Genomic DNA, 21,770 nt, shown 5'->3' with positions numbered 1-21,770 from the left:
GGGCTCCCTTGGAAAAGAGGTCCTTAATCTAAATGGGAAACTGGTTAAATAAAGGTTAAATAATAAATACACTTTTTTTAAAGGTTGATTTTTTTTTGGCTTTTTATGCCTTTTAAGTAGAGACAGGGCAGCTGGACACAGCCAGAAACCAGGGAGAGAGAGAGAGGGGGGGGACGCTTCAGGTCGGATTCAAAGCCGGGTCACCAACAACCACGCCACCGACGCACCAAATAGTTTACACTTTTGAAATATTTGTATGTATTTACATTATCACCATAATACTATCATGTTATTATTATGTATCGTTAACACTGGGCTGAAATTGTAATAACAAGGAGTGCTCTGAAAGGGTGATGACGCATGTGGCTACTTTGACCTCTTCTTCTTAAATGCAGGATTCCTTTAAGAGTTTATCTGTGTTTGTTTTTTGACTTAGTAATCGTTCTTAAGTCGACGTAAACAAGCCGTTGTAGGTCAGATGGTTCCTGCTGACTGACCCAAATCACAGAAAGAAAAGTTGTTTTTAAAGTAAAGCTGGGAGGTTAAAGGTTAAATGTGTTTACTGAGTTCATGTTGATGTGTACATTGAACAGTAGATCAGCTGGTTGAATGAAGGTTTGTCAAATGCTCTGGCTTTTTATAAACTGTTGACTGAATAATATGACGGATGAAATTCATTGAAGACTTTACTTTGAGGAGGGTCTACTCAGGGCACTGTTTTATTTTCATGACATAAATAAACAAAAGGAGGAAAGGAAGGACATGGAAGGGAGGAAAGCAGGAAGAAGAGTAAGAGGAATATAAAATGGAAATGAAATGAATCAAGAGAGGAAAGAGAGAAGAAAGAAAATGAAATGACTCAAAGAAGAAGAAAAGTCTGGGAAAGAAGAGACAGTAAAGACATCAGGACTGATAAAAGAAGGGAAGTAGGAAACACAACAAAATGTGAATGAAAAAAGAACAAAACAAGGAAATTATTTGACATAGAAGAAGGAAACAATGGGTGAAATGATCAAGGAGAAAAGGAAACAAACTAAGGTAACAGAGATAGAAACAAGGAAACAATTAAAGAAACACAGAATGGATTTGTTGGAAGTTATTTTTGCTTTCTGCTTAAATTCCTGGACTCTTCTCAATTTCAAATGAATATAAATGTATGACTGGAAATGAGATGTGCAGCTTTAATTCAGTTTATATGGCAGAGTTGGTATATTAAAATACTGGAGAACAAATTCATTTCATGGTTTAAACGACACTAAAATACATCATTTTAAGTCAAAGAGAAACTGGACATACCTTTATAACACACGTTGTGCAAACTGAGAAAAAGTGTTGTAATTCAGGGAATTCAGACAAATTGAGCTGCTTTAAAAGAAAAAACATATATTTATAATGTTGGACTGAACAAAACATATTCATTTCTTAGGAAAATGTTGGAGGGCATGTCAAAAGAAGACGTGCAACAACAGGCTGTAGTGTACAGTGAGCAGTGTCGTGGTTTTCTTCCTGATTGTCCTTTTCTTAAGTCCAAAAATAATCTCTTGACATGTCTTATTAATAAGCTTTTTTTGACCTTTCAATATTGAAATACTTGGAGAGCACTTGTTATACTCAAGCCTACTGGTACTTCTGGACAAAAGACAGGTACTCGTTGACGTCATCATGGGATCCAGCCACGAAGGGCACCCGCTGGTGGATTGATTCAGGCTGAACGTCCAATATCCTCTGGGTGCCGGTGGTGGAGAGGCCTCCTGCTTGCTCGATGAGGAAAGCGATGGGGTTACACTCGTACAGCAGCCGCAGCTTGGAGGGATAAATGTAAAAGGAAACACAAGAAGGAACACTTATTAAACAGCATGCTTATTTTAGACTTCATATTTTAGGGTAAAATGACTGATTTCTTCTGTAATGACTTCTTTCAACCAAAAAATGAACTTTCTTTATTTTGTAGCGGACAGTATATTATATGTTATTTAATGATAAATACAAAAACAGCTTCAAATACTCATATTGCTGTCATGTACATGTACATGAACTGAGAGAAATCTGTGTTTAAACTGGATATTGTTTCGTATCAAATATATGACAGTGTGATGTGGCTCCAAAATACAGGTTAGAAAAAGTCATTTAGGTGCATAGAGAAATAGGAAAGTGTAAGTCTGAGACGGATAAAGCATGTATGAAAAGAAGAAGAAAAAATAAAGGGACAGATTTATACATAAAAATAAAAAGAAACAAGAGAAAGAACAGAAAATGGAAATGTAAAAGAAATCTAATTATTTAAAAAATTGAAAACGGAAAAGAAAGACATAAAAAAGGAAGAACAGGAGAATTCAAAGGAAGTTAAAATGGAAATAAAGTTGAAAACAATAGAAGAAAAAAACAGCAGGAAACAAAATAAGGAAGGACATAGGCAAAATAAACATGGACACACACACACCGCTGTCTGGAGAGTCGTTCTTCACCCACTACAAAGATAACATTGAAAACGCGCGTAAGCTATTGTCAGAGATATAAATAATAACAGCTTGTTTCAGGATACATGGGTCACAAAGTTGATCATCGCTGTTATGGAACATGCAAGAGGTTGTTGTTTATCTTTATAACCAGCCCTGAACTGTGTCTGAGCTTTATTTATCTTACCACCAGAAAAACAATCTCAGGTTTCACTAGAGCTGGATCCCCAGTACAGTGTGTCACTGAGGGGACGTGTGTCAATGAAATCCATCAGGCAACAAGAACAGGTGCCTTACGCTGAAGTTGGACTTTGAGATTGTACTGTTTAGTGTAAATGTGTAATCAGGGAAGACAAAGGGAAATATGAAGATTGTTGCAGCTCTAACAGAGCCTATGAAAAAAAACTGCTGAAGCTCATTGTGTGACTTCTGACAGGTGACTCTGCTATAACTTGGCTCAGTGATAAACCAGGTCGGGTCCAATTTTTTTTATTAATAAGCCAGATAAACTTATTCTGACATAACCTTCCTTTGGGGTCCACCTGAAGGAGAAGGAGTTCACTCCTCCATTGAGCAGGCATTTGTAGTGCAGGCACTTGATTTTAGCCTGTGTTTCTACCCACACAGAATAATCTTATCATTCTGCACATTAAGTAAACGTTTATGGAATCATAAAAATACTTTTAGATGATGCAACAAACTGCAGAAGAATAGTTTGATCCAGCAAAAGTTCACATATGAGCTATGTGACTGAGCCACGGAGAAGCTTATGTCATGCTGAGGATACAGATAAGGTTATATATAATGTCAATTATCTATCTATATTTTTAAAGTTTTTAGAGTTTAATTAGGTCTTTTAGCTCAGAAAATGAACCTGTTAATGTCAATAAGAAACTGGTGAGGTGAAATGAGCTTCTTGAAATGATGGGTTACCTTTCCTTTGGGGCTCTTCTCATTGGCCGGATACATGAAGATCCCTCCGTAGGTGATGGTGCGATGAATATCCGACACCATGGAGCCCACATACCGAGCTCCATATGGAGCGCTGCCGTCCTGCAGAGGACAAGAGTGCATTTTATTATAAGTACATGGAGTACATACGTTTGTATCTTACTCTTAATGCATGGTTTTAACAAAAATATATCTCTGTAAAATACCATTACAGGGGAAAAGTTTTACTTACATGACCTCATTTAAGGGTTGTATGGTCAGATTACTTGGACGTGTACACACAGTTTTTAAGTAAAATTCTTTACATATTTCCCACTTCAGGTTTGAACAATGTTCATTACTTTTTAACAGAGGACTATTTCCAATGAGGATAAGTCCCTATCTTCATGTGTAATTTTCCAGTCACAGGATAATCAGTTATTTAGAGGCTTTTGTTTAATATCTAAAATGCAGGTAGCTTAACAGGATCAGCTACTTTCTGTGTATCTCACTTAATAAACACACAAACTCTTAATGCAGATATTCACTTCAGAACATGGACGTTTTGTAAAACTGTCCTATGTTTTTAACACATACTCCACTCAGCTTGATTCAGCAGGTAAATCACACCTGATTATCTAACATGTGCTGGGTTTAAAAACCAACGAGGCATTTTTATGAACAAACATGGCTGCAGCTTATGCACATGTTGTTCTGAATCGTATATTAAATAACTATCAACACACTCAAAGGTAGTTTATGTTTTTTATAAACGGTAATGGTGACGGTGTAACTAAATCATATCATACTCATGTGCAGTATGTGCATGTATATAACATTGTACTAGAAGCCATATGAATCAAATGTTTGGACTAGTATAGCAGGCTTCTGCTATGCTGCACATTTCATTTCTCTGATTGTATCCAGAGTCTTTTAGGCTTTAAGCTGTTAGATAATAAAACCTCTTTGAAGTAGTAAAAGGTTCCAGACAGTCTGGAGGAGTCATCATGATACTCGGATACTGAGGTCAACCGCACTGACATCTTCTGAGGAAACTGTTTGATATAGATCATGTTTAACCGAACAAGTGCTGAAAAAAAAAACATGTCTACACTACATGAAAGAGGGAAATATTACAGCCCCTCTACACTGCTCTGCTCTTATGCACTGCTCTGTATGTTCAGACTAAAGCATCACTGAATCAAATTAAAAATAATGTTCTCTCTTGCATTATTTAATTTTTCTATTTTTAATTATTAAAAATGTAAAAATGTTCCCTATTCTTTTGATAAAGAGAAACGTAATAATATACTTGAATAGAACTGACAACTGTTTTTGAATGACTTTCTGTTTGTGTTAAGAGAACTAATAAAACTACTGCAATGTGACAGAAATTGGTTTACATTCATACTTGTAGACTTTGCTGCATTTTCTAAGCAAATCTGGAACTCAGAGTGGCCGTAAGCTACCTTAAGTTTAATTAGTTTTCCAATATATTAATAATACAGTTTAATTATAAAATAGCGGTACATAAACAAGTTAGTCAGGCGGTTTTGAAAGTTGCAGCCACAGCAGATCTGTTTCCTTCAGAGAGCCGTTTCTGACCTGAAAAACTCATCAACAAACAACAGAGAGGTCAAAGTCCATCTGCTCCTGATCCTGAAAAAAGCGAGCACTGTGTTACGTCAAACATCAAAAACAGCCTGTTTCAAAAGTCCTGCATGGGTTTACAGGTGGACTTCAAGGGCACAACAAAATCATATTTTTGCAAAGCAACAAGTGTTTGCTTTATTGTGTATAGAGCTGCTTCCACCAAAACCTTCCTGAAGTCAAACCTGATTGTAGTTTCTCTGAAGTGAGCTTCATGTTCAGACGGGCACAACGTGATGCAGAGTCATGTGCTTGCTGAGTCACAGCCCAGTCGTCATGAGGGAGCGATGAGTGTGTGTGTGTGTGTGTGTGTGTGTGTGTGTGTGTGTGTGTGTGTGTGTGTCTGTGTGTGTGTGTGTGTGTGTGTGTTTGTGTTTGCAGAGTATTTCCCAAAAACAGACCCACCCACACTACGCAACACTCACAAACCCTCACTCTCATTAAACACATTCAGCTGGCGGCGGTTCAGACAAAATGAAACTTCCTAAAATAAAAGAAGAGAAAATGAAAAAGAAAGACGCTGTGGGAAAGTTTAAAAGGGAGAAGTGTAAGAATTGTTATTCATGAGAATATAAATGTTCTGAAAGCACTGATCAGGTGGTATTGACCTGCAAGTTTTCTTTTTTTCAAGGACTTAGCGCACAAATATTTGAGTTTGAGTCATAGACAACTATCTGGTGTCATGGTGATCAGTTTAGGCTCAAAAGAAATCATTAAAAGATTTCACTTTATCTGATATAAAATGAAATGATAGTCTCTATCTTGTGTTTTAGGAAAAAGTACTGAGAAGAAGAAAACACTTCTTTGTTGTTGGGCTTTTTTATGTCTTTATTTAGAGATAGTAGGGTGGATAGAGTCAGAAATCAGAGAGAGAGAGAGAGAGTGGGGAATGACATGCAGGAAAGGAGCGATGGGTTTAATTCTAACATCTGCTCTCCAGCCTTCCAATTATTAACCATTACTTATTTGCAGGCTGTTAAATCAGAATTTTGAGATATTAGAGTACAAGTGGTTCACAAAGAGCAGAACCATTACCACCAGAGGTGCTGCTTGTCAACAGGCAAGGCAGGAAACTGCTTGGGGCCCCTGGCCAGTAGGGCCCCCCCCTACTTGATCTGCTAAGTAAACAACTTAAACTTATATTATTCCTTTGAAAACTTACGTTGGTCACTTAAAGTTGTCGTTGGTGTCAGATTATTTTAAACATAATGGCGATGAACGCTGGTTGGAGGGGCCCCCAGTAAATTGTGCTTAGGGCCCCAGCCCAGCAGACTCTAGAATCGCCACTGATTATCACTTAGGTTTGAACAGGACAATAGATTTTACCTTTACACTAGATCTAAACTTCCCTGCCAGTCTGTAAAACAACATTTGTGCTTCAGATCAGCCTTGTGACAAGTTTTTTTTTTATCATTTCACAACACACCAGTGAAACTGAGTCACAGTGTGGTTACTGCTACAATGTGCTGGGTCATTATGGTGTCATGAAGTGTATCATGATGATGATGAGCGTTCAGCTGAGGTAGGTTTAAGAAGGTTTTAGTACTAGATGCACAGCAGGAAAACATTTCAAATTTCATATAAATCATTTCTGTAGAATGAAATACTGCTTTTGCATGGTGTGGAAGAATCTGAAACAATCTTTAAGATGTTTAAACTTACACTATCACTTTGCGTATCATTCAAGGAACGATGGCTCAGCTCAAAAGTTATGGAATTCATAACTTCACCACATCTGCAAAAACCTAACTTAACCAACGAAAGATGCAATGGTTGGTTTTGCATAAAAGGCTATTCAAAGGGTTTTACAGAATTTGATAAGAAAAGAAACACATGGTATTATAAAAAAGACTTATTTGGAAATCAGAGAGTGCAGAAAAAAAGATGAAAAACAACCTCAAATAGAGGAAACAAGATACAAATAGTGAAAACAAAGGCAAGCATAATATATGACAAATAGTCCATTACATTTAATGCAGTGGCATCCAGAAGAGTCTGGATCTGAATGAAAGTGAGAGTTGCAGTAGAAGTAAAGCTTTGGGAGAGGTTGTTTAACATGTTGGAAAACCAACATATACAAATACATACATGTATATATTCTAGAAAGAAGTGGAGCTTGTGTTTCGGTCAGTTTCAGTAACCAGGGCAGCAGTGAAAAGATCCAAAATGTTTCTTCAAATATTTTGATTCGCAGCTCAAACAAGCCCTTGAGAGCCAAATCTAATATTAATATATTCTATTAATATTATACCCTCCAGATAAAAAAAGATGATGGAAATTATAAAAAAAGAAGAAGAAGACAATATTATCCAGACAATATTTCATGACAGTTTGGAAATTGACTGAACCTATGACAGATGAGATGGATGCTGATGACCAAACAAACGTTGCGGTCATGTTGTATGAGTGTGCTGGAGAAGTGCTGAGTGTGCGCCAGTGTTTGTGCACTGATGACAAGCTGTAGTTTCCTGAGGAACACGATGTTTCCTGAAGTTAGAGTGTTGCCATCCTGAAGATCAGCTGACCGACCTGTCTCACTGAACATCACGCCTGACTGACCCTTTATCACATGCTCCTCTGCCTGCGGTACCTGTTTGCATGATGTTTCTTCACGACATTTTAAACTTATGTTCGTCACTTTAATGTTTCAGTGCACGTCTTATATTGACAATATGCATGTGGTGTATCAGTTTGTTTAAAAGATAAAGCAGATCCTCTTATTATAGAGTGTTAGAATATTGCTAAAACAACCGTGAAATACGGATAAGCAGTTTTCACTCAGAGCAAATGCTGATTTATTTGCATTTCAACATTTCAACATTTATCCCCTGCTTCACCCTGAGCAAATGCTTGCTCAGGGTTCACATGATGAGTTTGAGAGGCCTCTGGTGTTTAAAAATGTGTGCTGAGGCCAGAAGAGTTCAGTATAGCTGTTTGTCTCAGCAGTTTGAGAGGATACAAGACTCACTTCTATGACACAGCTCTGGTTCAAGGTTTCAGATTCAAAGCAACAAAGGAAAAGTATCACTGATCAATTTCAAAAGACAAATGAAGGGGGATCATTCATACGTTTCTGTGCACTGCAGTGTCTCTATAGAAGCTATAATTCTGTGACATGTTCTTACCTCTGGGTACTTTTTATGTTTGAGGTATTCGTTGATGGAGGGGTGGAAGTACTTGGCGTAGCCCTCGTTCACACTGTAGATCTTCCCCTTTGGCTTTATTTTCACGTTCCTCTCAGTCAGAATGAACTCCCCAATGGCCTGAATATCATTTTGACAAGGTTAAAAACTACACCTGAGCCCTTCAAAAGACTGGGTTACACTTAAAAGTATATTCAAAAATGTAATTCACTGCAGTTGGATTTGTGTAAATGAATATTTGGTAGAAATAGATTCTTCAAAACACATTTAAAGGATTTAAAAAAAAAAAAAACATTTTCACCTTTTGATTGCGATACTAAATCATCAACATGCATTGGAGATTTTCCTCAAAGAAGATATGTGGTTACTAAAAAAATTAAATCATCAGAAAGACATGAAAAAGTCCATTAAAATGCAGTGTATTCAAATAAATGTTAAGTAGGCCAATAATAATCATAACACAACATAACATTACATAACAAGAGAGAGTAATGTGTTTTGGCATTATTGGAAAGGCTTAGGAGTGCAGATGCAATATTATTCTTGTAAGGCCTGAACATCTCTCGAAGCCCTTGAATGTCATGAGTGAAAAGCAGCAGAGTACGGGGGCAGATCTAGTCTCCAGATATTCTCGGGGTGCAAAACAAGAACAAGCAGATTGCTAACGGTAACATATCTAGTGAAGCGTTTCATCCTGTAATAACTAAAGCTGCTTTTCAAAAAACAAATTCCCGATGATCAGTTGTTTTCCTTGAAGATTTGTATTTATGTGTGGTATTGAACCTGTACACAGAACATGCCGTATGTAGTTCCCTGTGTGGGGACCCTAACTGCTTAAAATAAAAACAAGATGATAAAAATGTTGTGGAAAAAAAAGATGTGCTAATCATCAAGACATACGATACAAGCTGAAATTATTTTTTGTAAGGGATGATTTTCTTTCTCTGTTGCCTTAAGGGAGTTTTATACAATGTGATTTGCTCTTATGTAGGATTTCATAAGCATTCCTGAAAGGATAATTGAGGTTACGCAACCTTTTTCACCAAATAAAAAAGGACTTATGTGTGTTCACAGTCCTCTTCATCCCTGATTTGGAGAGGAGCAGCATTAAGGAATGATTGATGAGAATAATGTGTGTTTTCTTAAATAAAAGGTTATAGGGCAATAAAAGCATAAAATCACAGAGGGAGAGACAATAAAGTTGAGTAGGGGAGGATGCGGAAAAGAAGATTGCAGCAGAGTTTACATTAAAAGGCAGTGACTGTGAGATACTCACGGGGTCCAACATAAAGAAGTTGAGGCCAGCGCCTGTGCTGAGAGCGACCAGTGTGGCACTGCCGTACAGGGCATATCCTGCACACACCATGTTGTTTCCAGGCTGCAGGGCATCTTCCTCTGTGGGCTCCCCCTCTGTGACCTGAACCACATGACAAAAAGTGGTGACGATTTACAGATACCAATAACTAAAAAAAAAAGTTTGTTAAAGGACTAAATGCAGACATTTACAGCCAAAAGTTTTCAATCAACTATAAAAGAGAGGGACCCCACCGTGCAGTACCCTGATGCTGAGAATTTAGTTGAAGTTATCGAGACAAAGTTATGTATTTGAAGTGTGAAAAACAAGCATAATTCATAGTGAGTTCTTGTGTGTGTGCTGTGTGTTTTTATTTGTAGCTTGTGAGATGTTTTGCGTGTTTGTCAACTATGACTAAACAACATTTCTTGCATTGTTTCTCTACTGCTTGCAAAGCCAATAAAACAGGCTGTAACCCTGGAAAGTATTTAATAACTTGATGTGCACACAGACACCCAGATTAGCTGGACTGCAATGCCCCCTTGTGTCTGCAGAGTGTCAGTGCACTTTCAAGGTAAAAAATGACTGATTAAAAGAACATCTTCAAATAAAACCATCAAATTAAAGAATTTTGCTGTTTTACAATACACGAATGAGTCTCAGTTGTGTATTTAAGAAAAACACACTATAGAAAAAAATGTTTTCCTCTATTTTAATCAGACTTTTTTTTTTTTTTACCTTACATTGCAATATCAACACATTCTCACCAGAATAATCATAACAACGTTGTCAGTGTGTTTTGTGTATCTAGCTGCATCAGTCTCACCCGTTTGTAGATGGCAAATATGGTGCCGATTGAAGCCAAGCAGTCGATGTTACTGGAACCATCCAGAGGGTCAAAGCACACCACGTACTTTCCCTGTGTGGGAAAAAAAAAATCAGGCTCAGATGTTGTTTAAAGTTAAGTTAAGTTTTGCTCTAATAAGTACCCTCACAAAAATACTGACAATACAAATGTATTAAAGCATGCTCTGTTTCTATCCATAAGAGACTTTCATCAGTTTAAGACCTGTATTTTCCCAAAATGTATTTCTTCCCCCTTTTTTTAAATAATAAATAGCAATCACTGTCAGGCTCAAACCTTTACATTGAAATGAGTTTACTGAAATTAATTCAGTAAACTTCTTCGTATTCAGTTCTTAATTATTTATGGGTCATCTAGTTCGATGGGAATTCCAGTGACAATGCAATATTCATTCAGCAGCTAAAAGAGGACAATGTGGTCACATGTCAGGGCAGGACTGGGGGGGGGGGGGGGTGTGCCCCTCCAGTGGAGAAGACATCATGAAGAGCTTTTTAGAGTGTTGATCCTGTGGATATTATGCAATGTAGATTACTCATTTTTGATATTTCACTGGAGAAAACATTACAGAGTGCATAGTAAGCTTAAGTCGTTTACTTTCCCCCTGCCCCTCAGACACTGTTTAGAGTAGTTAACTGAAAATATTCTTTCTCATGAAACAGTTATCTTGATGTTAAGATATACTACAACAAAAGCTCTAGAGGTGTAAAAGTCAAACAATTAACTTTTCACCATGTAAAATGTTTTGGATACTTAAAGAAAAAAGGACTCCAGATATAATGCAGTAATGCGACCAAACAACAGATCTTAAGGAAGTTTCAGGAAAAATGCAGCTTAATAAGTAATTTTTCAATGTAGCTAATGAGAAATGAAAATGTATATGCTGAAATGTTTTGATGAAGGTATGGACACACCGTTTGCCTCTCAGATTCAGTAACTTCCTCGAACATTTTCTTCATCACATGAACTCACACTTTGGCAGCACCACATGGAAGTAGCAACAGACCTTAAATCATGGCTGAGTGAGCTTGAACACCATTTTAGGCTGGCTATTTTCATGTTGAAAACTTTTTTTGACTGACTCATTCTCCTTAGTCTGATTAATTAACATCTGTGTGCTAATAATATGTTATCAACTTTTGAATAATGGATCTATCCTTACACCTCCCTGTCTTAAAAAACCTGGTATCCTTCTCCATGCAGTGAAATTGTCTTCCTTAACAGAGGACTGTCGTTCACTTCTCTCACCCTCTTATCTTTGGGCGTGACGATGACCTCCTTGTTCTCTTCAGACACCATGCAGCAGGTACCGTAAGAGGCCTGCAGCATGTTGATAACCAGGAGGTTAGACAGCACGTCCAGCTTCTTCACATCATCTCCCGTCACGTTCACTGAGCCCGCCATACCCTGTCTGCGTGGAACAACCGATCAGCAGCCAGGATTTAGCCTCACTTATATAAATAGCCTACTTCTTTAAGAGACAACTTGTGAGCATGCATCTTTTGAAAAAAGAAGAGATTCTTCTGCTCTTAGAAGGTGCAAGAGGGTGCTAAGAAAAAGTGTGATAACGACAACAATGTGATCATTCATTACCTTTGGACCAGGAGCCATAAGCATTTTATCAAGTATCTTAAAATAGTTTGAAATAATGTGTTTTTGGTTACATAACCTTAATGTGATTGAAATTCAGTGAATCATGACTCATTCTGCGGGGCTTGGCTCAGTTTCAATAACTCTTTTTTAGAGATAAATTTTTAGTACAACATTCTCCTTCGAGGCCCCTCTGTTTGCATTTGTAGGCTTTAAGTTCACATTAAAAACAAGGATTAATAATACTGGTGCTAACATAACCTGGGAGTATATCAAGCAATCAAAAATGCTCATACATTTAACATCTACAGCCCTAGAAACACAAGCAGACACACTAATGCTGCAGTAATATCATCCCCTAAACATCTGATAGAACAGTGAAACTCTCATGAGTACTTTTTGGTTGTATTCTTTACGTTTGTTTTGCTTGTACTACTTACATACAAGTTTAAAATAAGGCTTTTGCCTTATAGTGGAGTGTTTTGAAATTGTGGTAATAATAATTTTACTGAAGTGAATAGTCTGAATACTTTCCCCACCATGGCTTCTTTCAGGTGTTACCTCTCTTATCGAGAAAAAAAAACTCGCCAATTGCGTCACTTTTGAACAAACTAAAATATTGTGCAACCTCTTTTCTATCATTTTATCCCCTGCTTCACAAAACTCAGAAAAGACATGGCACAGTCTTTTATCACGCCAAGATTAGAATGTTGAAATGCAAATGAATCAGACACAGCTGCATGGCCGCTTGACTGCACAATCAATCATGTTGACACAGCTTAGCACAACTTGTTCCTCACTTCTCTCTTCTATTGTCGATCAATTGAATTAATAAAAAAAACAAAAAACCTCAAAATCCTTCATTTGCAGAACCAACTCAAATCTTTTTGAACTCTTGGCATTAAAACCCATCTACTGTGGGAAAGAATCATGTTACAACAACCACCCTGAGCAACGATTTAAGGACCGCTGTCCTGCAGCTGACCTTGACCTTTGACATTTCCAGAGAGGTATGCAGGCAGGACAAGTTTAACAGAGTTCAGTAAAGAATCATTATTATATTAAATAGGAGATAACATTTGCACATTAGTCTTTGTTTAACAACACTGCACCTGCACATGGTCATTATACACTTTTGAGTTACGTGTTGGCGCAGTAACAGTATACATATAAATGTGCATCAGTACTTACAAGTGGGCCAGGCCTGCCTTACGCACAGCAGAGGAGATGGCTTTGATAGCAGTCAGAATAGCATTGATGAGCTGGGTCAGTTCACCGGTCGCCCCCTTGGCCTGGCGACCGGTCTCGATGACGAACCGGGTCAGGGTCCATACGTCCGTGTCAAACGCCGACTGGTCCGACATGCTGGGTACTGGTCCTTCTGTCCCGGAGAGGTGGAGGGCGGACAGCAAGTGAGAGACCTCATTACCAGCCAAGTCCTTTTCATACCCAGGGCCATGACGGCAAGCCAGAAGATCTATTTGTGTGTGCAGCCGAGTGGAAGAGTGTGTGTGCGTGTGTGTGTGTGTGTGTGTGTGTGTGTGTGTGTGTGTGTGTGTGTGTGTGTGTGTGTGTATTTGGAGGTGGGCGAGGGGGTGTCAGGTGTCGGCTATAGAGAAAGACTAGCACAGTTTAGTCCTGCACAAGACAAGCGCTGGTAATCGTGAGGTTGAAAAGTTTGCAACATTGTGTGAGCTGCAACTCAAAACTTGGGCAATATAAGTCCTCTTAGGTAAACTGTCTGTTCTTTAACCACATCTTTTTGCACATGAACATGAAAACAATGCCAATAAATGAACCATTTTCTATAGACGGCGACGTTATTTCCAAGTTCATGTAGTGGAATCTTGAGTTTACAAATGTTTATTACAGAACCTCATTTTCACCACTGAAGTATGAACATACATGTATGTATACTTTCTTTTTACCTCCTCATAACATCTTTACATGTTTGTTTAAAGAGGTTAATTTTCTTTTGTAGGGAGCAAGATATCTGAATTTAATATTAAATGTAACATTAAAAGAAAAGACGGGGTTGGTGGGTAGGGTGACAACAGCAGCTCAACTCTAAATGTCATAAGGGCTGTGTGAGTTTCATTTGACCTTTATGTTAAAGGTCAACTCCTCTGGATGAAGTATCTCTCTGCTTTTGTAAACAGTAAATCTTCCAGCTGTTTAATTTCTTCATTGCTATGAATTTATTTGAAGTCTTTAGTTCAAATTCTGTTCTCATTATCTAAATTGCTTAGTGCATATAATATAGTTTATCTTCGCACAGCTGGTGGGTTTAAACCTTGTTTTCTGTTTATACAAATCATGAAAACAATACAGAGGAACTTGTAACTTTACACAGTCATATCCACAAGAGATCTCTTTTCTCATTTTCACCATCTGTACAAGTTGGCATATCATACGGGCAACAAATTGCAACCTTGGCTTGTACATGTCATATGTCAGATTCTATATGTGTAATATAGTGTGAAATCTGATACAACATCAACCAAATAATATATTTTTATCCGGACTTATGGAAATATTTATATGTTCAAACACTGGGGAATGCCTGGGGCTCAGAAATCAACCCTACATTGCTCTATTTTACTGTACAGATGTGCAAATATGGCATCTGCCTGACCTCTCTAATCTGTTTTACATGTAAGTGTTGAACACCTTTTTTTTTTGGGGGGGGGGGGGGGGGGGGGGGGGCCCTACAATGAGTTGAATAGCTGAAGATTTTTGAACCCTAAAAATGGCTTCCTAACTTAAATATTTTCTTAGGGTTTTGACATGAGTGTTTCAACTTTGAAGAACTTTAATCTGAGCAGACATGATTGTGTTAAGACTGCATGTTGATGCAACTCGCAAAATATCTAACACCCGTTTCCCAATGAACAAACTCTTCAAACTGGTAAAACTTTTAAATGCGACACATTTCAAATGAAGAAAAACACTTTTTTTTTTTTTATCTCAGATTCATTTCATTTATTGAGAGACTTTATTTCAAACAGGCGTCGTTAACAGTGCAAAAGGCCACAGGTTTGATTGCATAGAGGTTGTGTATTTGGTCCTTCAAAGGTAAATAACATGTTTATTCTAGTTAAGGCACAGGTGGAGGTAAACAGAGCAGGAAAGGACTTCAGGTTTTCTTTATTCAAGTGCATTTGTTTGTGTTTATTTGGGACATATTTGGTCTTTTTTGAGGAATGTGTGCATGTTTGTGTGTAACTGAGCTTGTAAGTCACAGTTCTCAGGTGACCATTGCACCACCTTCTTTCTACTATCATTCAGCTTTCTACAAATAGAGCAATGCTGGTGTGGCTACAAAACCTTGTAACTCCAAATTTGGTTTCATCAACAATGTAATGGTGGAACTATCTGCTATTTCTGATCTTAAGGCACAGTTTAAAACTCCACACCACATTATGAAAAATGGATTGATGACAACTTCCTTATTTCTGGTAAGACTGTCAGTTTGGAGGTACAAGGTTTTTTTATTTTTTTTTTTATTTGAGGCTGGCTTGAGAGCAACTTGGTGTAGTCTCACTTCTTTGCATGTTTCTGGCAGATGGCGATGTACTCCAACACGTCTTCAGAGGAGCCCATAGCCACAGGCACCCGCTGATGGATGCTCTCAGGCTGGATGTCCAGGATGGTCTGAAGGCCTGTGGAGGCCATGCCGCCCGCCTGCTCTATGATGTAGGCCATGGGGTTGCCTTCGTATAGCAGCCGCAGCTTTAAAGAAGAGGCAGAGTTCAGTTTGGATTGTGTAAATATGCCTATACTTATAACCACAGCCTTAGGTCAACAAACACTACATAATAAAATATATGTAAAATAATGTTCTGTCACAAAACAATAGGCAGGTGAGGATATTAAGGGAATGGTTTTCATTCTTGCTGTATTGTTCTTCCAGTTTATTTTGGAGATCAAGAGTTCCCTTTATAGAGTGCTTCCAGTGTAAAAGATGCTCGACAAAATCCCAATGAGCTTTCTGCACTCACTGTAGACGAAAGAAGGGGATAGTTTTCAAAGCTTGAAGCGTTTGTGTATTATGAAAGCACACAGGTTGTCATTTCTTTAACTTCTCATAGGCATTACAAATCGTTCCTCTCTACCTTTTTCAACATCATGTTTGGCTCACTCTCGTAATAGTGGATGGGTGCGGGAAGTGAAGAAACACCATTGTGACACTTTCTTCAGTATGGTCTCATCGTAAAACCATTGAACCAACTATTTGTATGTTTGTTTGTTTTATGGATTTATTTTTTTTAACTTTTATCCTTCATTTGGTAGGACAGTGAATCGAGACGGAAACAGAGGAGAGTGGGGAAGGCATGAGGGGAAAAGAGCGACAGGTTGGGATGGAACCTTGGTTTGCCCACCTGGGGTGAGTCCTAACCACTAGGCCATCACTGTAAAGCAATTCAATCTATATCTATATAAAAGAAATACAGAGGAAACAATTTATATTTTGATTGAGGATTGTATAAACATTTCCAAATCTGTCTCCACCTTCCTAAATGTGAATATCTTTTGCTTTCTTTACGCTTTAATGAGAGTAAATGGAATATACCTTTGGGATGATGATGACAAAAGACATAAGGAGATGTCTTCAGGAAACACTTTTCAACATTTATCATTCATTTAAAGACCAAATAACTCGCTTAATAACTGGGAAAATAATTTTTTTTTAAATGAATCAACACAAAAATAAAAAATGAGTTCCAGCCCTAGACGGGATGCTATGATAGAATAATCAATGATCCAAGGTCCTGCTTCAAATGTTTAATTCTCAGTGGTTCCTTACCTTTCCATTGGGGCTCTTCACATTTCCAGGGTATAAAAAGATGCCTCCATACATCAGCGTTCTGTGGACATCTGCCACCATAGAACCAATATATCGGGCACCATAGGGTTCGGTGCCATCCTACAGTCATTTAAAATGGTGCATTAGTAGTACACTACATAAACCTGTACTAGACAAGAGTCTCCATTTGAAAACACACAATCATTTCATTTAATACTACAGATCAAAATCCTGGCAAACACAAGCATATTAACATTTTATTGTGGTTTAACTAACATAGACTGTTCCTTGGACAGCAAGAGGACATGGATATTTGCTGAAAACAAGCCATTTAATTTTTTTTAAGTATTAGATGTTAATATTTACAATGAAGCCCACCTCACACATGCCCTGATATGAATGTTACCTGAGGGAACTTCTTCTTCTGCAGGTATTCTGTGTCAGCGGGTTCAAAGTACTTTGCATAACCTTCATTCATGCTGTAAATCTTTCCCCGCTTCTTGATCTTCACATCCCGATCGACCAGGATGAATTCACCAATTGCCTGATGAGGAAAGAGCAGAAATGTTACAAATGACCTCAAAACCATGCGTTTTGTACAGAATTAAGTTGCACGTTTTTTCATGTGATATGCTGACATTATGCAGAAATGACTCACTGGGTCGAGCATAAAGCAGCTGACTCCATTGCCAGTTGAGATCACCATCATGGTTGCGCTGCCATACAGCGCGTAACCTGCTGCAACAAGGTTCCTGCCAGGCTGCAGGGCGTCCTTCTCACAGGGCTCATCGTCGTTGTTCTGAAGAGAAACAGTAAAAATTAATTGTGTCAATCCTTGTCAACTTAATTTCAGCTCTTTGTAGACTACTTAAATATCCATACCAACAGAAGACAGAGATGGAATACGAGTGGCTAAGACTGACATCAAGTTACGAGGTCGACACAAAGATCAGCTTTAAGTTTGTGAATGGAGGACAAAGAATTCAACCCATGTTTTTTTACCTTTTTGTAAACGGAAAAGATAGTACCGATGGAGACGAGACAGTCGATATTGGATGAGCCGTCCAGAGGATCAAAGCACACGATGTATTTACCCTGGAGGAAGAAAGAAGAGCGACTGAAATAGCTGCTAATGCTGTACCCTGTTGTTAATCGTGCCCTGTGGAGTTTTCTCGTAAATAAACAAAAGTCATGTTTACCAGCACTACTCGCTAAATTGCATTGTTAAATGTATTTCCTTCAGTGTTACGCTGATCTTTATTATTTACATTGTAGTCTGATGTTAGCAGCCTGCTTCTTCCCAGCATTTTCATGAAATTGTTCTGTATTTTTTTGTGCAATGCCACCTGCTTACTGAAATAGTAATCCTTCTTTTAATACTGATAATATTAATAATAACGTTAATTATATAACACCTTTACAAACAGATGATAACAAAGTGCTTTGACAGGCAAAGCAAAGACATGAGCTCAGGACAATAACACAATAAAAATCAAAAGTCAGGCCAAACAAAAAGAAGTCTTCAAAAGTAATACAAGTACAAATACAAGGAATAAGAAAGATACAACAAGCAGGTCTCAAAGGGGAAGACAAAAATGAGTGTATAATAAATATAAAAAAGCGACAGAGGACAGAAGAGAAAAACATCAGAAGAAGAATTAGGAATGGATAAAAAGATTAAGAGCAATTACATGAATAAATGAAGGATTAATTAAAAGGTTAAAACAGTAGAAGAAGGATTAAGAATGGATAAGAAAGATTAAGAGCAATTAAATGAATAAGGGAAGCGATAGATTAATAAAGGCATTTGAAAAGGTGATTTCACCATGTGTAGTGTGTAGGAATCATTGACTCTAACTAACAAGTGACCGGCCTATACATAAAGTGCTTAGTGCTGCTAAAGGACTACAAGTCAACAGGGAACCTTTAATTCAACATACTAATTAAAAAATGTGTTTCATCACACTGGTGGAAGAGATTACTCTAAAAGTAAATTCATCCACTTATTTTGAAACCTGTTGTGTTTTTTCTATTTCTACGAAACCAGTTTAACAAGAAGGGATCCCATGAGGAAATGATCTTGTTTTCAATTTGCATTAACCCAGGGGAAACTGGAGGATCCTGTTTCAGTGAGCCAACAGGTCATTGCAGCGATGCATCACTCACACAGTTTTTTTTTTTTTTGACATGGAAATCAAGGACTGTTCTCTTTCCACTCACCCTCTTTTCTGGTTCTATAATGATCGCTTTCTCGTTCTCCTCAGACACCAGCACACAGGAGGTAAAAGATGACTTTAACATGTTGATGACCAGATCATTGGAGAGAATGTCCAGCTTCTTCACCTGGTCCCCTGTCACATTTGTGCTGCCAGCAATGCCATAACTGATGAGATATAAAAAATGAGAACAACAACAATTGGAATCAGGGTTAAAACAGCAACAAAAATAGGAAATTAACTTTAACTAAAAATTAAAGTGTTTTATATAGTTGAATACTTTTTATGCTGAATGCTATTTTTTTCCAATAATTTCTAATTAATCTTCACAAATTGTAGACACTATTTTGTTGGTCTGTACTAAGATAAGTGTGATTTGATTTTGAATGAAATCATAATCACTTGAGTCTACGGTTTAGATTGCAAAAAACAAAAAACAAAGAAAGTGCAACTGATGCATGACACTGCATTTCCACACAGCAGACAGGTTGATTTAGCAAAGCGCTGCATCAACCACAAAAGTGAATTAACCATGTAAATGACATCTGCTCATGAAGGCCACATGGGTTTTCACACTTTCAGAAAACCAAATAAGAGCTCCTAAATGAACCTGGGCATTCTAATGGAATTAGTTTCACAAGTGGTGCAAACTAAAATCTCAAGTTGCCTCTTCCATCACTCACTGGCTCCATCTCCTCTTGTTCCTTGTATCTGTTTTTTGTTATTGCATGGTAGTTAGGCTATGTTATAAAGCTAACGATTTTATTTTGCTGCCTTTGTAAAGCACTTTGTGCAGTGGACTTTTTATAATCAAAATTGAGATCCATAGAGACTGAACACACCAAAGGATTCATAGAAATAGCACAAACGGAGATGAATACAATAAAACAGGATCAGAAAGGAAGAGGAAATCAAAATTGTAGAAGAGCAAAAATGTTTGGAAATCACGAGAAATCTTATACATAATGTGAGGAAAAGATGTAAGAAAAAAATACAAATAATCTACACTATATTTCTTTTAGATAAATATCAAAAAGAGTAAATGACATGAATGTGGGCGTGGTCTTTTCAGGTATGCACTTCTTGATTGGTGCACACGGAACTATTCTCCTGCTCAGTCTGTGACAACGTGGATGAATAGAACTTAAGCATCAGTTACCTAGCGGAAATAAAACTGTTTCGTTTGTTAAATTATTTGTTCTACACAGTTTACTCACAGGTGGGCGATCCCAGCTTTACGCACAGCGCACGAGATGGCTTTCACCGCCGTGCACAGCGAGTTCAGCAGCGTTGTCAGCTCTCCGGTGCCTTTCGCCTTCCTGCCCTCCTCCATAACGAACCGGGTCATGGTGACCACGTTGGTGTCGAAGGCTCCTCGTTCGGACATGGTGGCGGATAGTCCCTGCAGCTTTGAGAGTAGAAGTTTGGAGGAAACGCTGCAGGACTTTAAATGCTCTGCGACGCGGAAATCGGTGGAGGGAGTGTTGACACAAGCGCCAATCCACAGCAGCAAGAGAGGTGTGGCTCCGCTGGAAACACGACCGGCTCTGTACAAACTGACTGTGATGAAATGATAAGTGTACCAATACCGGGATATGAACAGAATAATAGACTCCGTGCATGTCCGGGTGAAAACTGGGGTTGTGCAAAACCGGTCGTGTACTTTTCAACAGGTAGAAAACAATAGAGCTGTTTCAAAATCTGTCCTTCTGATAGTGTGCATGGTGTGCATACACACTATTTCTATGCTTGAATAGATAACTTATTTTATTTACATTCTATCTATCTATCTATCTATCTATCTATCCATCTATCTATCTATCTATCTATCTATCTATCTATCCATCTATCTATCTATCTATCTATCTATCTATCTATCCATCCGTCAATCTATCATCTATCCATTCTTACTGTCTTCTTCATTCACAAATCAATGAAATAGCTTATTACATGTTCGTTTTAAACCTTTGGGGAGGGCCTTTCCCTTGTTTTAAAATACCCTGCCCTTCAACCCCCCCCCCCCCACCCAATTTGAGGAGAAAGAACATTACATTCACAGTAAACGAATAGCCTACTTGAACCTCTTCCAGTTCCACGAAGAATTGAAACCAAGATCTTAAGGATGACTGGGTTGAGGCAGCTCAATGTCAATGATTTCCATGGCATATTAAACAAACGAAAAAATTAAATCACTTGAGGCCATGTAGTAAAACTATCTGTCTATGAGGGTGATCTTTCTATTCATAGGCTACTCAGACATGTGCAACAATCAAAAACAGAGCTTTTTGTGTCTCACTGCACATGGAGACTTAAAATTGGTTAAAAAGTAGGCCCACTGTTTAAGTAAAACTTCCATAACTATAGCCTCATGTTGGTTTAGGCTTAGCCCATAGAAGTAAGTTTATGTAAAGGCTATAGGTTAAAAAATAACTATAACTATATATAACTGTAATAAGGCTATAGGTTAAAAAAGAACCTTATTACAATGTCGACAGGGGCTAGCCTATATCTCACTGTCCACCAAGAAAAAACTAAATCAGAAAAGACTCTTCAGTTATTAAATACAAATAATGGGAAAACGTGTCATATTTGCTGCTAAAATGTCTAGCCAGGGGCCTCTTGAAATGGAAATACTTCAGTGATTAAAGTGGAAATAGGGTACCCATAACTGGTCAAAAGAGCAGCTGGCTCCATAAAGCATAGCTTCTTACTTTCTTTCCAAGGTTGCATCGGCTCATGCTGAAAACAAATAGGCCACAAACTTCTCTTAGGCCTACTTGCTGCACTTTTTTTTTTTTTTTTTTTTACTAAGGTGATAAACG

General features: G+C 37.9%; 2 protein-coding genes across 2 annotated transcripts; both read right to left on the bottom strand.

Moving 5' to 3' along the window:
- Window positions 1–685: 685 nt before the first annotated feature.
- Window positions 686–13,399, bottom strand: fbp2 (fructose-1,6-bisphosphatase 2). Its single transcript, XM_061038293.1, has 7 exons — window positions 13,117–13,399; window positions 11,584–11,746; window positions 10,300–10,392; window positions 9,456–9,596; window positions 8,162–8,299; window positions 3,390–3,509; window positions 686–1,803 (listed from the first exon to the last, which is right to left on the bottom strand). Exons 1-7 carry the CDS (start codon window positions 13,287–13,289, stop codon window positions 1,618–1,620), a joined length of 1,014 nt encoding a protein of 337 aa, XP_060894276.1. The 5' UTR covers window positions 13,290–13,399; the 3' UTR covers window positions 686–1,617.
- A 1,515-nt stretch (window positions 13,400–14,914) lies between these two features.
- Window positions 14,915–20,448, bottom strand: fbp1a (fructose-1,6-bisphosphatase 1a). Its single transcript, XM_061038292.1, has 7 exons — window positions 20,166–20,448; window positions 18,953–19,115; window positions 17,735–17,827; window positions 17,391–17,531; window positions 17,139–17,276; window positions 16,733–16,852; window positions 14,915–15,657 (listed from the first exon to the last, which is right to left on the bottom strand). Exons 1-7 carry the CDS (start codon window positions 20,333–20,335, stop codon window positions 15,466–15,468), a joined length of 1,017 nt encoding a protein of 338 aa, XP_060894275.1. The 5' UTR covers window positions 20,336–20,448; the 3' UTR covers window positions 14,915–15,465.
- Between the last annotated feature and the right edge of the window lie 1,322 nt (window positions 20,449–21,770).

Source organism: Labrus mixtus, chromosome 5 (assembly GCF_963584025.1).
Source record: "Labrus mixtus chromosome 5, fLabMix1.1, whole genome shotgun sequence".
Lineage (NCBI taxonomy): Eukaryota > Metazoa > Chordata > Actinopteri > Labriformes > Labridae > Labrus > Labrus mixtus.
This window is presented reverse-complemented; position numbering and strand designations above follow the sequence as displayed.